The sequence below is a fragment of the Myotis myotis genome, unplaced genomic scaffold (genome assembly GCF_014108235.1).
Source record: "Myotis myotis isolate mMyoMyo1 unplaced genomic scaffold, mMyoMyo1.p scaffold_m19_p_9, whole genome shotgun sequence".
NCBI classification, from domain to species: Eukaryota; Metazoa; Chordata; class Mammalia; order Chiroptera; family Vespertilionidae; genus Myotis; species Myotis myotis.
The window spans coordinates 57,097,988-57,113,451 of record NW_023416401.1 but is presented as its reverse complement, the minus strand read 5'-3'; the positions used below and the strand labels follow the sequence as shown (position 1 = coordinate 57,113,451).

Here is a 15,464-nt window from a genome sequence, read left to right as displayed (position 1 = left end):
ACAGTCAGGGTGGGGACTAGTATTTAAAAGACATTTAGGGAACTCTGGCTTTGCTCATTTTGACACACAGTAAGTTTATCTTAATGATCTTTAAAGACAATCTGGACCTCTTTTGGCTCTGTTCCTAAGGGGTTTTTCTGAAGAGGCCCAGAAATGCTTGGCCTGTCATAGTATATAACAAACACTTGTACTTGGCTCTTCAAATATTTGTAAATCACTCACTATTTGGGGGCTTAAGTAAAGAAGTGAAACTACTGGTGGGGCTCTCCTAGAAGGGAATATCACTACTAGTACTCCCACCTGAGATATCTGGGCCACCACCTTTCTTTCTCAGATAGCAGATCATGGGGGCCAGAGAAGAGGCCATTAGGCTCTCTTAGAGCAGAACAACCAAGCTCTTGAATGGTTTTAAAGTAAACCAACCCTGTTTTCTCAGCTATAATAACAATAATAATATGGATCTAACAGTCATTAAAGCTTACTATGTGCCAGACCACTACGCTAACATTTTATATTTCCACTAGAGGCCTGGTGCACGAAATTCATGCACTGGGTGTGTGTGTGTGTGTGTGTGTGTGTGTGTGTGTGTGTGTGTGTGTCTCCCCCAGCCTGGCCTGTGCCCTCTCACAGTGTGGGAGCCTCACAATCGATCGCCCCAAAAAAGGAGGCCCAACCCACACATCTGGGGCCCCTCAATGGATTGCTCCAAAAAGGTAGGCCAGAGCTGCGGGACCCGTCTCCACGTCATGCACGCAGCGTCAAGCCCCTGTCCACCCGCAAATGCGCCCACTGTGCATGCAGCCTCCTGGTGATCGCTCGTTACGGCATGAGGGTGTCATGACCACATAGGCTTTTATTAATAGGATGACTGAAAAGTTGTACAGAATTCTCACCCATGGTTATAACATTATCAGAGATGCTTAACATCTCTTCAAAGATACAAACATTAAGATTCTTAGAAGATGAATTTAAGTTAATAAATTCTCAAATTTCACTGGATTTAAACATCATCAGAGATTCAAATCTCATACAATTAAAGAATATATATATTTTTTTCATTAAATATTCTAGTGAAAAATGTCCCCACTTAACAGATTAACAAATGGAATAAGAAAGCATGTGAGAAGTATATGCAAATATATTCATGAGTCAGGAACAGCTAATTTCTCAGCTTCTACAAAACTGTCTCTTGAATATAATGATTTCTATTAAACCAACAAATCTAAAATACAGTAAAACTATAAAAGAAGCTTACCTTTTCTATGACTTTTCATCAGAAAAATAGTACAAGTCTATTTTTGGACAAGAAGAAAAATAATGTAACTCACGTGACTATTAGCTTGGGGCTGATTCCTATAACTTTTCATGATTTCTTGAAAAGTTCTTTCTTCTTTTGTTACCTAAAGAAAAGAAAAACTGCATTTATCAACTGTTCCTAAAAGAAAAATGGCCCTGAACAAACACTTCAATTATAGACTGGGATTGAGAGCAGTCTTGCAGAAAGCCATTAACCCTAGGCCAGTCCATAACTAAAAACCACTACCATATATAATTTTTACTACCTTTAAAGTTCAGCCTTTGTGGCCTGTGGGGACTCAGCTAATAGTTTCATTAATCAAAAGCACCAAGACTGCTATGGTATAACTTTACTGAAAATAGCCTTTCTTTGTAAAAAGAATGATATAAGGAAACCCAGATCTGTTGAATCCCTTACACTCTCCAGTTTTATTAGTTTTTAAGTATTTAAAAGTAAATTAACTACATACTAAATGATAGAAAATGCTTGTGTTGACACACAATAAAAATGAATGGTTATCATAGAATTAGGCTTTTAATATGTCAGGACAGACTGTATAGTTTCTAATGCTTACACTGAAAAGACAAATGGTGGCTAAAAGGTAGAAAATGGATTAGTGATCCATAAAGGAATACCTTCTAGTCTATTTGTTATCAATAAAGTTCACTTAAATTACTCTTTTTCTCTGCTTTACTGTGCATTAGCACTTAACCCATTCTCCATAATGTTGAGCTAGAAATGGCAAAGCTTGAACTCTGGTAGTTCTCTGAAAAACACAAATGATCCTATATAATAAGAGAAGCATGCAAATTAACCATCCCTCTGCTACGCTCAAGCCACACCCACAAGCCCATCAGGAGCGAGTATGCAAATTAACCCAACTAAGATGGAGGCGGCCACAGAGCTGGAGCGAGCAGGAGGCTTGGGTTGCCCCTGGCGATAGAGGAAGCCAAGCTTCCTGCATGCCCTGGCCGGTCCTGGGCTCCAATCAAAGTTACAAAGTTTCAATTATAGAATATAAATCCCAGAAAAAAAGAAAAAAAGGAGAGGCTGGGAGCTTGGGTCGCTGGGGAGCGTGCTCAGCCTGAGAACAGCCATCAGCCCCTCACCCAGGCACCCCAGCGGGACTCCCCCACCCTGAAGGGGCTATGGGCAGCCTGAAAATGGCCCTCAGCCCCTCACTCAGGCTGGCCACACCCCCATGGGATGAAGGTCCCCGCTGGGGGGCTTGGCCAGCCTGCAAACAGCCATCAGCCCCTTACCCAGGCTGGCCAGGCACCCAAGTGGGACCCCCACCCTGATCTGGGACACACTTCAGGGTAAACCAGCTGGCCCCCACCTGTGCACCAGGCCTCTATCCTATATAATAAAAGGGTAATATGCAAATTGACCCTAATAGCAGAACAACTGGGAATGATGGGTCACTATGACAAACATTGACCACCAGGGGGCAGATGCTCAATGCAGGAGCTGCCCCTTGGTGGTCAGTGCACTCCCACAGGGGGAGCTCTGCTCAGCCACAAACCCGGCTGCCGGCTGCCAGCACAGTGGTGGTGGCAGGAGCCTCTCCTGCCTCCTCAGCAGCACTAAGGATGTCCGACTGCAGCTTAGGCCTGCTCCCCGCTGGCAAGTGGACATTCCCCGAGGGCTCCCAAGCTGCCAGAGGGATGTCTGACTGCCAGCTTAGGCCCGATCCCCCCCAGGGAGCGGGCCTAAGCCAGCAGGTGGACATCCCCTGAGGGGTCCAGGCTGGGCTGAGGGACACCCCCCCCCCCCCGAGTGCACAAATTTTTGTGCACTGGGCCTCTAGTTAGTTAATAACATTTATTAATATCTACTTTGTGAGGCATTGTGAAACAGGTGCCACTAAGGAATTTGAAAACATGTCCTCTGCCTCAAAAAGCTTAAAAATGAGGTCTTAACTATGTACGTGTGTTAGGATGGCCAGCGTGGCCAATATAGTCAAGACCAAAGTTACAGATGACTGTTTCAGATACATCAGAAATTTAAAAAGCAAGATATGTGATTTCATAACCTAAAACATGATGTAGCAATTAGAGAGTAAATGTTCTTCACATTAAGTGGCACAGTAAATCACTGGAAAGAAATGTTACAGAAGCTATTTTACACTAAATTATGAATCAGGAGATCCTAGGTTGCTATATATTATGTAACTTTGCTCAGCTCTGGGCCTCAGTTATTCGCCTACAATGTAATGATCATGTTACCTTAAAGTAACCAGATTAGAGGTATCACAGGGATGGGCGTGAAAATGGTGTTACCACATTAATAATAGGGAGAGCTACTTTACTACAAATAGTCTCTAAGACCTTTCCCAACTTCTTTACAACCAATATATACTTATGAAGTGGGAAGGCTGATTATTATAAAACTAAATGGAGAATCCAGAGAATAGATATAGTAGCTGGAATTTACTACTTAATCAATGATGATGGCCACTGTTAGCTTATAGCACTTAAGGTAAACCAAGAATCAAGTTCAACAGTGTTTCACCTCATGCAACTAGGGCCAAGAACTCCCCCCAACGTATACATTACCTTTGCCATGATGTAAAAGGCACAAAGGAGGAGCTGATCCAAATGTCTGTCTTTCATTAGGTCAGGGCAGTGAACTAAAGTAAATTCAAAACACGTCCATATCTTCCTTCGTAACTCATTTGAAACATCCAGTTTTAAACATAAATCACGTAAGCGTACACTTGCCAAATGATAAACCTGAGATGGAAGGTAGCACATTGATGCAAAAAAAAAAAACCAAGTAAAAATTTCTTAAATTTATGCCTTACCATGAACATGGGCTTTCATGTCAAGACTAACAAGCACCTAGGCCAGGGGTGGGCAAACTTTTTGACTCAAGGGCCACAATGGGTTCTTAAACTGGACCGGAGGGCCGGAACAAAAGCATGGATGGAGTGTTTGTGTGAACTAATACATGTTAACACTGCTGCTGGTGAAGGAGCGGAGGGGAGAGCAAGAGAACCCTCCGCTCTTTTGGCTCCGTGGGCCGGATAGGACAGCCGAACGGGCCGATCCGGCCCGCGGGCCGTAGTTTGCCCATGGCTGACCTAGGCAGTTGATACCTTAAATTATATAAAATTTCTGTTCTATAGTACTAGTTCACTGCTATGGCAGAAGGATATAAATTAAAACAAAATCCTCTTTAAGAAACTACCTTTAAAATTATTATTATAAGATGGCAACCACCCTACTTTATTTTTTATTTAAACAATGTTAAAAATTTTTTATTGATTTTTAAAGAAAGGATGGGAGAGGGAGGTAGGGAGGGAGGGAAGGAGGGAGGGAGAGAGAGAAACATCGATGTGAGAATGAAACATCTACCAGCTGCCTTGTGCATGCCCCCACCAGGGATTAGGCCCGTAACCCAGCCATGTGCCCTGAGCAGCAATTGAACTGGCAACATTTTGGTGCACTGGGCAATGCCCAACCAACTGAGCCACATCAACCAGGGCACCTTAACAATTATTTTTAAAAGATGTCTTCCACCGCTTTATGCTGCCATCTATATCAAGTAAGAAACACTACAATGCAGAATTTACCTGCATTACAAGCATTATGAATACATAATTTTTCAAGTGTTCAGAAGTCTATTTTTTTTTGTTTCAGGTAAAATTGCTAGAAAACCTAAAATGTCAGAAAGTAAAGAACTAAAATCAATGTTTGACTTGAAAAATGAGTCAGAAAGTAAAACCATTTAAAGAATTTCCCATATAGTCTACATTGTTTTTATGAACACATGAAAGGAATGTTAAATGAGAAACCTTTTTTCTTTTTGTTATTTTTAAGTATGTCAGAGTAAATTCAGTGCAATGCTCTGAACCTTTTATTTTTACATATATATATATATATATATATATATATATATACACACACACACACACACACACATACTGTATATATACACACACATATACAGTCATTATATGAATTGACACTAATGCAAATGACCAGAAGATATTGCAAGATTCTAAAATGGTTTCTAATAATCTTAGAAGCATTATGTTTTATTGTTTTAAGGATTGGTAACCCTGCTGTGGTATTCCTAAACAAGACTATGCCCAAGTCTTTAAATTTAAATGTTCATGAAAAAGAGTAAGGCATCACTTACAGAAAAGTATCTTTGGCAGGGGGTAAAATCCACAAATCAGAACTTAAAAACAAATGTAAGTTATCCAATATACTACTCTAATAGAGAGACAAGTGGGTGACTCCAAAGCTACTTGTGATTCATTGCATAGGAACTCATTTTCTGCATCCCATTTCTTTGTTCCTAGAACTACTGGGGTCAGAGCAGTGAGAAAGATGCTAGAACTTTACATTCATGATAGATCAGATATAGTCCTGGCTAGGATTAAAAATCTACACTAATAAAAGACAAACATGCAAATTGACTGTACCTTTGCTATGCCTTAAGCCACACCCACCAGCCAATCAGAGCAACTACATGCAAATTAACCCAACCAAGATGGCGGCCAGCAGCCACGGAGCTGGAGCAAGCAGGAGGCTTGGTTTCCCCAATGACTAAGGAAGCCAAGCTTCCTGCCGGCTCTGAGCTCCACTCAAAGCAACAAAGTTTCAATTATAGAAGATAAATAAACCCCAGATACCTGCTTTCAGATGGCTATGGCCACGGAGCTGGAGCGAGCAGGAGGCTTCCCTCCCGCCCACCCTGGCTGGCTCTGAGCCCTCTCAAGGTTACAAAGTTTCAATTACAGAAGGTAAATAAATCCCAGAATAAAAAAGAAAAAAGAAAAAAAGGAGAGGCTGGGAGCTTCCTTTGCCAGGGGGCTTGGCCAGCCTGAAAATGGCCCTCAGCCCTTCACCCAGACTGGCCAGGCATCCCAGTGGGGATCCCCCACCCTAACGGGGTGTAGCCAGCCTGAGAACAGCCCTCAGCCCCTCACCCAGGCTGGCCAGCCAGGCACCCCAGTGGGGACCCCCACCCTGAAGGGGGTGTGACCAGCTGCAAACAGCCATCAACCCCTCACCCAGGCTGGCCAGGCACCCCAGCAGGACCCCCACCCTGATCTGGGACACACTTCAGGGCAAACCAGCCGGCCCCCACCTGTGCACCAGGCCTCTATGCTATAATAAAAGGGTAATATGCAAACTGACCTTAACAGCAGAAAGAATGGGAATGACTGGTCACAATGACACACACTGACCACCAGAGGGCAGATGCTCAATGCAGGAGCTGCCCCCTGGTGGTCAGTGCACTCCCACAGGGGGAGCTCTGCTCAGCCACAAGCCAGGCTGATGGCTGGCAGTACAGTGGTGGTGGTGGAAGCCTCTCCCGCCTCCTCAGCAGCACTAAGGATGTCCGACTGCAGCTTAGACCTGCTCCCTGCTGGCAAGTGGACATCCCCCGAGGGCTGCCGGGCTGCCAGAGGGATGTCTGACTGCCAGCTTGGGCCCGATGCCCCAGAGAGCGGGCCTAAGACAGCAGGTGGACATCCTCCGAGGGGTCCCAGACTGCAAGAGGACATAGGCTGGGCTGAGGGACCCCCGCCCCCGGGTGCATACATTTTTGTGCATCAGGCCTCTAGTCTATATATATAAAAGGCTAATATGCTAAATGTCTGATCATGACCGGTCGCTATGACGTGCACTGACCACCAGGGGGCAGATGCTCAATGCAGAAGCTGCCATGACATGCACTGGCCATTTACAGAGAAACGGCACTGTGGACCTGGCGTCCACAAAGCAACACTCGGCTTCCCCCAAGTGGGACACAGGCCCCACCACCATCCCAGAGTGACAGCCCACCAAATTGCAGCCAATGCTGCCGAGACCCCATGGCGCAAAATGCGGCCCACAGCCCAGCCCAGCCCAGTCCAGAAAAGTGGCTGTGGGCACCAGATAATGACGTCATGTAACAATGCCAGGCTTCTTCTACCTAGCGACTAGCCTCCTTGGAGTTTCTTCAGCCCAGGAACTCGACTTGCTATACAGCCAGGGGCAAACACTTTACACTTTAACCAAATGTCTGTGAAGCGTTTTCCTGTGCCTCATCTCATTTGATCCTCACAGAAGTCCTGGAGTAGCTAGACAGGAGACTAGATGGAATCCTATTTTCTTTTCATTAGCTGGAAAACGGAGATTTAAAAAGCTTAGAATCTTGACCTGACTGAAAAGTAAGAAATGGTGGACCTTGAAAATGACTTCAGGTTTTCTCACTGTGCAGAATTTAGTCAAGCACTGCTGCAGTTATATATTTTACCCTTTGTTCTCCCTGTGTGATCTATAATAATAATCTGCTTTGTGTTGACATTTACTGCTGTGTTGCTGATAATTACCTGAAAGAGAAGTTGGGGTGCTTCACTGGGCTGGAAAAAGTTTAGCTAAATCAGAAAGCAGGTCTAATTAAGCAAGTTTATCTATATATATAAAGCTCTTGCTGGTGCCAATTGCACGTGTGTGTTTTGATCTGTCATTGCCGATAGTGAATTTGGTTGACACTTGTATTATAGAGAAGGCAAATAGCGATATTAAAATGTTTCTTCTAATTAATTTCCTTTCAATGTGCACAAATTTGTGCACTGGGCCAATAGTAATATATAATTAAGTAATACTTCTTATGTCTTTTATAGAGCTCATTCAATGCCTTAAAGATATGCACATTCTGGGAGGCTTCTGATGCTAACACAAAATTCACAGTAAATCCTAGTTAGGCATAAAACACCAGCATCACACCGAGTTCAGCATGTTTAGTAGTTGCAATTTATTCAAGAAATGGTTATTTTAAATTAATTATAGATATGGATATCCTATTCCCTTTAGGATAAAATTTTTCTAGCTTCTAATCTGTATTAAGTAAACTATAATTAAATGGAAAAAAAGGACAGGCTAGATTCTGAAATAAATTATGAATTAAAAATTCAGAAATAAAGGCTTACTTTTCTTAATTTTAGATTCATTATCAATGGCGATAACTTGCCATTTTGAAAATTAAAAATAGGAAAGGAAGCCCTGGTCAGGTAGTTTAGTTGGTTAGAGTTGTCCTGATATACCAAGGTTGAGGGTTCGATCCCCAGTCAGGGCATATACAAGAAGCAACCAATGAATGCATAAATAAGTGGAACAACAAATTAATGTTTCTCTCTCTCTCTCTCCCTTCCTTTCTTTCTTAAAAAAAAAAATCAGTAAGTATAGGGAATGAATAGGGAAAAGGCTTCACTTGAAATTGTTTTTAAAACAGGCCTTAGGCATAAGAGGTGGGCGGTAGTGGGTAGACTAGAGAAGGCAGTGGGAGGTAGAAAAAAGGGCAAGTCTCTCAAGAAAGATCATAAAAAAGACTAGAAGAAGTAAACTTAGAGTTGCATCAAAAGATAATTTGGAAAAATCATGAATTTCTTAAAATTGTAAAGTCTTATACCCTAATCACAATGTAAGAAGAAAACAAAAAACATTGCCTTCTTTTTCTTTACAATTCTTAAGAATGGGCTAGCCAGGCATTTAATTGTGGATTGAAGAATTATCTTCCATTTCTGGAATTTTTTATTTTTTTAAGTAGAGTCATATTTGCTTACAAATATCTGATATACATGTAAATAAAGTAATTTAAGCTTATCCATATGATCTAAGATGTAACTTCCCACAATAAACTCCCATCTAAAACAATATAACACAATGGAATTCGAGTAAATTACAGAGGACGATCAATTGCTTATGTTATATAAGAAGTTATATAAGAACATAAGCTGACAGAAAACATAAGTTTATCAGGAAAGTAAATCAAACCAAATGAATATGAGTCTAAACACAACTCACCAAGATCATAATGTTCTCTTAAGAGGTCAAATATGTTGTTGTTGTTGTTGTTTTTAATCCTCACCTGAGGATATTTTCCCATTGATTTTTAGAGAGAGTGGAAGAGAGAGGAAAAGAGAGGAAGAGAGAGAAATATCAACGAGAGAAACACATCGATTGATTGCCTCTTGCATGTGCCCTGACCAGGGCCCAGGCTGGGAGGAGCCTGCAACCAAGGTATGTGCCCTTTTCTGAAATCACATCCCGGACCCTTTGTTCCACAGGCCGACACTCTATCCACTAAGCCAAACTGGCTAGGGCTCAAATATGTTTTTTAAAAAGACTAAAAGTACATTACCTGATACTAATGTTACACAAAGACACTATAAGAAAACTACAGACCAATATCTCTTCGATTAGTAACGTGAAAATCCTTAAAAAAATACTGGCAAACTGAATGTAACAGCATACACTAAAAGGATCTTATGCTATGACCATGTAGGATTTATTCCTTGAATATAAGGATAGTTTAATACATGAAAATCAGTATAATATATTATATTATTAGAATGAAGAAAATATGATCATCTCAATGCAGAAAAAGCATTTGACAACATTTAACACCCTTATGTTATAAAAACACTCAACAAACAAGGAATAGAAGAAAACATAATAAATGCCATATATGAAAAATCTATAGCTAATATACTCAAAGTGAAACAATGAAAGCTTTTCCTCTAAGAAACAAGACAAGGATACCCTACTTCAGCACTTCTATTCAACAAGTATGGAAGTTCTAGTCAGAGCAATTAGGCAAGAAAAAGAAATAAAAGGCATCCAAATTGGAAAAGAAGTGAAGTCACCTCCATTTGCAGATTACATGACTTTATGTGTAGAAAATGGAAAAACCTTAAAAAAGTCCATAAAAAAATTATTAGGAAAAATATATTCAGCTCCAGCTGGTTTGGTTCAGTGGATAGAGCATTAGCCTGTGGACTAAAGGGTCCTGTGTTCAATGCCAGTCAAGGGCACATGCCCGGGCTGTGGGCTTGAACTCCAGTAGGGGGCGTGCATGAGGGAGCCAATCAATGATTCTCTCTCATCACTGATGTTTCTATCTCCCTCTCCCTCTCCCTTCCTCTCTGAAATCAATAAAAATATATTAAAAATAAATAAATAAATCAACAAAATTGCATGATATAAAATCAATACACGAAATTACTTTTATTCCTACATCACTAGCAATGAACAACCCAAAAAATGGAATTAAGAAAATGATTCTATTTATAATAGCACAAAAAAGAAAATAATAAACTTAACCAAGTGGGCAAAAGCTTATACACTGAAAACTACAAAACATTACTAAAAGATAGAAAAGATACATAAATAAATGGAAAAACATCCCATATTCATGGATGGAAGACTTAACGTTGTTAAGATGTTAACACTACTCAAAGCAATCTACAGATTCAATGCAACCCCTATAAAAACCTCAATGATGTTTTTTGCAATAATAGAAAAATCAATCCTAAAATTCATGGAATCTCAAGTTACTGAAAAGCCAAATAATCTTGAAAAAAAAAGAAAAAAAGAAAGAACAAAGTTGGAGGGCTCACATTTCCTAATTTTAAAACTTTCCTGATGTCAAATAATCGTGAAAAAGAAAAACAAAGTTGGAGGTCTCACATTTCCTGATTTCAAAATTTTCCTGATTTCAAATAATCTTGAAAAAGAAAAAAACTGGAGGTCTCACATTTCCTGATTTCAAAAATTACTATGAAGTTACAGTAATTAAATGTATGGTACTGGCATAAAACAGACATAAAGAGGTCAATAAACAGAATAGCCCTGAAATATATTTGAATGAGCACCGACAAGGGTGCAAGATCATTCAATGGGGGAAAGAACAGTCTTTTCAACAAATGGTGTTGAGAAAACTGGATAACCACATGCAAAAGAATGAAAAGGAATCCTTACCTTACACCGTATACAAAATTAGCTTAAAATGGATCAAATACCTAAATATAATTGCTAAAACTATAAAACTGCTAGGAGAAAATAGGGAGAAAACTTCATGATTTTGAAATGGGCAATAATTTCTTAAATATGGCACCAAAAACAGAAGACAACAAAACAGATAAATTGGACTTCATCAAAATAAAAAACTTTTGTGCATCCAAGGACCTGACCAACATGTGAAAAGGCAACCTACAGTATGGGAAAACATATTTGCAAATCATATATTCAATGGGGGATTATTATTCAGAATATACAAAGAACTTCTGTAAGTCAACAACAAAAATCTCAAATGAAAAATTGGCAAAAGGGCCTTAGCTGGTTTGGCTCAGTGGATAGAGCATTGGGACTGAAGGGTCCTGGGTTGATTAGGGTCACGGGCATGTACCTGGGTTGCAGGCTCGATCCCTGGCCCTGGTTGGGTGTGTGTGCAGGATGCAACCAATCGATTGATGTGTCTCTCTCATATCAGTATTTTTCTCTCTCTGTCTCTCCCTCTCCTTTCCACTCTCTAAAAAACAATGGAAAAATATCCTTGCTTGAGGATTAACAAAAAAACAAAAAAAGGGGAGGGGGAATGGCAAAGGACTTGAATAGACATTTGTCTAAAAAATGATATACAGAGACAATAGGACATGAAAAGATTCTCAACACCACTAATCACTAGGGAAACACAAATAAAAACTACTGTAATTCATACTCATTAGAATCGCTATTAAAAACCCTGAAAATAAGTGTTGGCAAGAATGTGGGGAACTTGGAATCCTTGTGTAATGTGGCAGGAATATAAAATGGCACAGTCACTGTGGAAAATAATATGGCATTTCTTTCTTTTTTTTTTAAATATATTTTATTGATTTTTTACAGAGAAGAAGGGAGAGGGAAAGGAGAGGGATAGAGAGTTAGAAACATCGATGAGAGAGAAACATCGATCAGCTGCCTCCTGCACACCCCCCACTGGGGATGTGCCTGCAACCAAGGTATACGCCCTTGACCGGAATCGAATCTGGGACCCTTGAGTCCGCAGGCCGACGCTCTATCCACTGAGGCAAACCGGTTAGGGCGGCATTTCTTTAAAATATTAAATTTAGAATTATTATTCCACTCTTAGGTATATATCCAGAAGAACTGAAAGCAGAGATTTAAATAGGTATTTGTACACCAATGTTCCCAGAAGTGTTATTCACAATATCGAAAAGGTAGAAACAACCCAAATGTCAAGCATATATGAATGCATAAATAAAATATTATACTGTGTATGTATATATATAAAATGGAATATTATTTAGTCTTAAAAAGGCAGGGAATTATGACACATGTACAACATTAATGAACCTTGAAGACATTATGCTAAGTGAAATGAGCCTGTCACAAAAGGACATATTGTATGATTCCACTTATATGAGGTACCCAGAGTAGCCAAATTCACAAAGACAGAAAGTAGAATGGTGGTTACCATGGTCTGGGGAGGCGGGGAGTGGGGCAGGGAGAGAAAGAGGAATGGGGAATTACTGTTTAATGGATACAGAATTTCAGGTCAGGAAGATAAAAATATCCTGGAGATGGATGGTGGTGAAAGTGGCACAGCAATGTAAATGTACTTTTAATGACACAAAAATAGTTAATCATAAATTTCATGTTTATATATATATATATTACCACACACACAAAAAAGCTAAAGCTGCCGTGTTATTCAATCTTTCTTGCATTGATTAAACAAGATCTTTTTACTTATTTATTTTTAAATATAGTTTTTTAAAAAAATATTTTATTGATTTTTTACAGAGAGGAAGGGAGAGGGATAGAGAGTTAGAAACATCAATGAGAGAGAAACATCGATCAGCTGCCTCCTGCACACTCCCTACTGGGGATGTGCCTGCAACCAATGTACATGCCCTTGACTGGAATCGAACCTGGGACCCTTCAGTCCGCAGGCCAATGCTCTATCCACTGAGCCAAACCGGTCAGGGCTTAAATATAGTTTTATTGATTTGAGAGAGGAAGGGAAATGGAGAGATAGAAACATCAATGATGAGAGAGACTCCTTGATCAGCTGCCTCCTTCACACCCACTACTGGAGATCAAGCCCGCAACCAGGACATGTGTCCTTGACCAGAATTGAACCCGGTATCCTTCAGTCCACAGGCTGACACCCTATCCACTGAGCCAAACTGGCTAGGGCTATTTTTATTTTTAAAAAAAATATATATTTTTTATTGATTTCAGAGAGGAAGGGGGGGGGGAGAGAGAGAGAGAGAGAGAGAGAGAGAGAGAGAGAGAGAGAGAGAGAGAAACATCAATGATGAGAGAGAATCATTGATTGGCTGCCTCCTGCCTGCTCCACCAGAGATCAAGCCCACAACCCAGGCATATACCCTGACTGGGAATTGAACTGTGACCTCCTGGTTCATAGGTTGATGCTCAACCACAGAGCCATGTCGGTAGGGCTAAATGAAATCTTCTTAGATGCTATGAAAACACATACCTTTCTATAAAACAGTGCTAAGGACCCCGTTCTCTTTGGTCTGCTTATTCCAGTTGGATGTACCTCTTGTGCTTTAGTCAGATGGGTTTGTTTTGGAGAAGCACCAATTAATGACTGAGCAGTAAGTGATACAGGACTCTCAACTTTGGACTCCTGAGTTGTGTTCACGGAAATTGGTATCAGTGTGATCTCTCCAGCATCATTTGCAATACCTAAGTGTACAATACAAGCAAGAGTTCTTTTTTTAGCAAAAGCTGCATGTATTCCAGAAAGGTTGTCATTATGTCTACCCATTTATGTGTAAACATATAAATATGTTAGGGGAAAAAAAAAGAGAAAAGCTACAAAATAGTAATTCTAGTCTATAACATTATTTTCTATTTCTGCTCTGTTTTGTTTTGAGCTCTTAAAGAGACTTGTTAATTAAAAAAAAAATTCTTGCTCAATATACTCATGTGTAAAGCTAAGAAAATAAGTCCTAACAAGAAGAGTAGTAAATTTATAAAATTTGAAAATTAAAAAAAAAAAAGGGTACAGGTTCAAAACAAAAGGTGGAGCACAAGATTTTTAGGGCAGTGAAATTATTCTTTATAATACTATTATGTTTGATATGTCTCATTAGATATTTGTCAAAATCTATAGAATATATAATATCAAGTAAACCCTAATATAAACTTTGGACTTTGGATGATGATAATGTATCAGTGTAGGTTCATCAATTGTAACAAATGTACTATTATGGTGCAGGAATGTTATGGAAAGGGAGTCTGTGTGTAGGGGAGGGGGAAGAGGGTACATGGGAAATCTCTGTACCTTCCACTCAATTTTGCTATAAACCTAAAACTGCTCTAAAAAATCAAAATAAAAAAAGTAGTCTTTAGGTTCAAGAAAAAATACTGTGTTAGCAAGGCTATGTGATCCAATACAGTAAAGACATTTCTTAAATTTTATCCAACTTAGAAAAAATATAAAATAAATTCATTGAAATGTTACCATGCAATGGGATTGTAACTTTATGTCCTGTTGTCCCCGTTACTATGGCTGTGGCCATTGTTAAAAGACTTTGCCCAGGTGAAATTGATATATTTTCAGCAGTAATGCTTGAAGAAGGAGCAATTTTCAATTTTCTTCCTTCTGTTATGATCCTGTCCATAAGCATTTCCTTTGGGGGGTCCTCCCCAAAAAGTCTTCTCTTAGCACTCCCTGCGGTAGGAGAACTGTAGCGTTCATGGACAGAAATTGGAGACAATGGTTGCATATCTAGTAAAAAGAAAAATAAATTTAAAATAGTTTGATATGTATTCTAAAATAATGAACCAGGTTCATTATGCAGTCATCAAGATGAAGTGGTGGTACACGCTGTAACATAGATATATCTTGATATCTGTCCTCATATCAAGTCAAGTGTTAGAGAGAGGCCTGAAATAAATTCTTACAATAAAATGTGAAAATGATAGCTCACCCTCTGGTTTCTTGAACCTCGCCTACATTAAAGGAGCAAAATGTTAAGGGTAAAGTAGAAGCTGAGAGGGAGAATGAGGTGACCCCTAAATTTAAGTAGTAGTCAATTAGCTTCTGTCTCCCGATCTTATCTAGTAAATAACACTTAAGGAAAAATCAGTTATTTGGTTCACAGTTTTGCCTTCACCTCCCATACCCTCACACTTCTAGCAGTTTAAGGCAATGCTGTAACTTTCTAGTTTAGTAGATATAGAATCATCTATACCAGTGGTCAGCAAACTCATTAGTAAACAGAGCCAAATATCAACAGTACGATTGAAATTTCTTTTGAGAGCCAAATTTTTTAAACTTAAACTATATAGGTAGGTACATTGTTATTAACTTAATTAGGGTACTCCTAAGGATTAGGAAGATCCAC

General features: G+C 39.7%; 1 protein-coding gene across 6 annotated transcripts in view; it reads right to left on the bottom strand.

Annotated features, from left to right (window-relative positions):
- RBL1 (RB transcriptional corepressor like 1) overlaps positions 1–15,464 on the bottom strand; it is an 87,833-nt gene that overhangs the window by 12,653 nt on the left and 59,716 nt on the right. For all 6 annotated transcript variants that reach the window (XM_036322354.1, XM_036322353.1, XM_036322352.1 and 3 more), the window contains 4 exons: positions 14,579–14,845; positions 13,586–13,797; positions 3,856–4,032; positions 1,329–1,400 (listed from right to left, as the gene is read on the bottom strand). In XM_036322354.1, the coding sequence (XP_036178247.1) occupies positions 1,329–1,400; positions 3,856–4,032; positions 13,586–13,797; positions 14,579–14,845 (728 nt within the window). The remainder of the gene's footprint in view (positions 1–1,328; positions 1,401–3,855; positions 4,033–13,585; positions 13,798–14,578; positions 14,846–15,464) is intronic.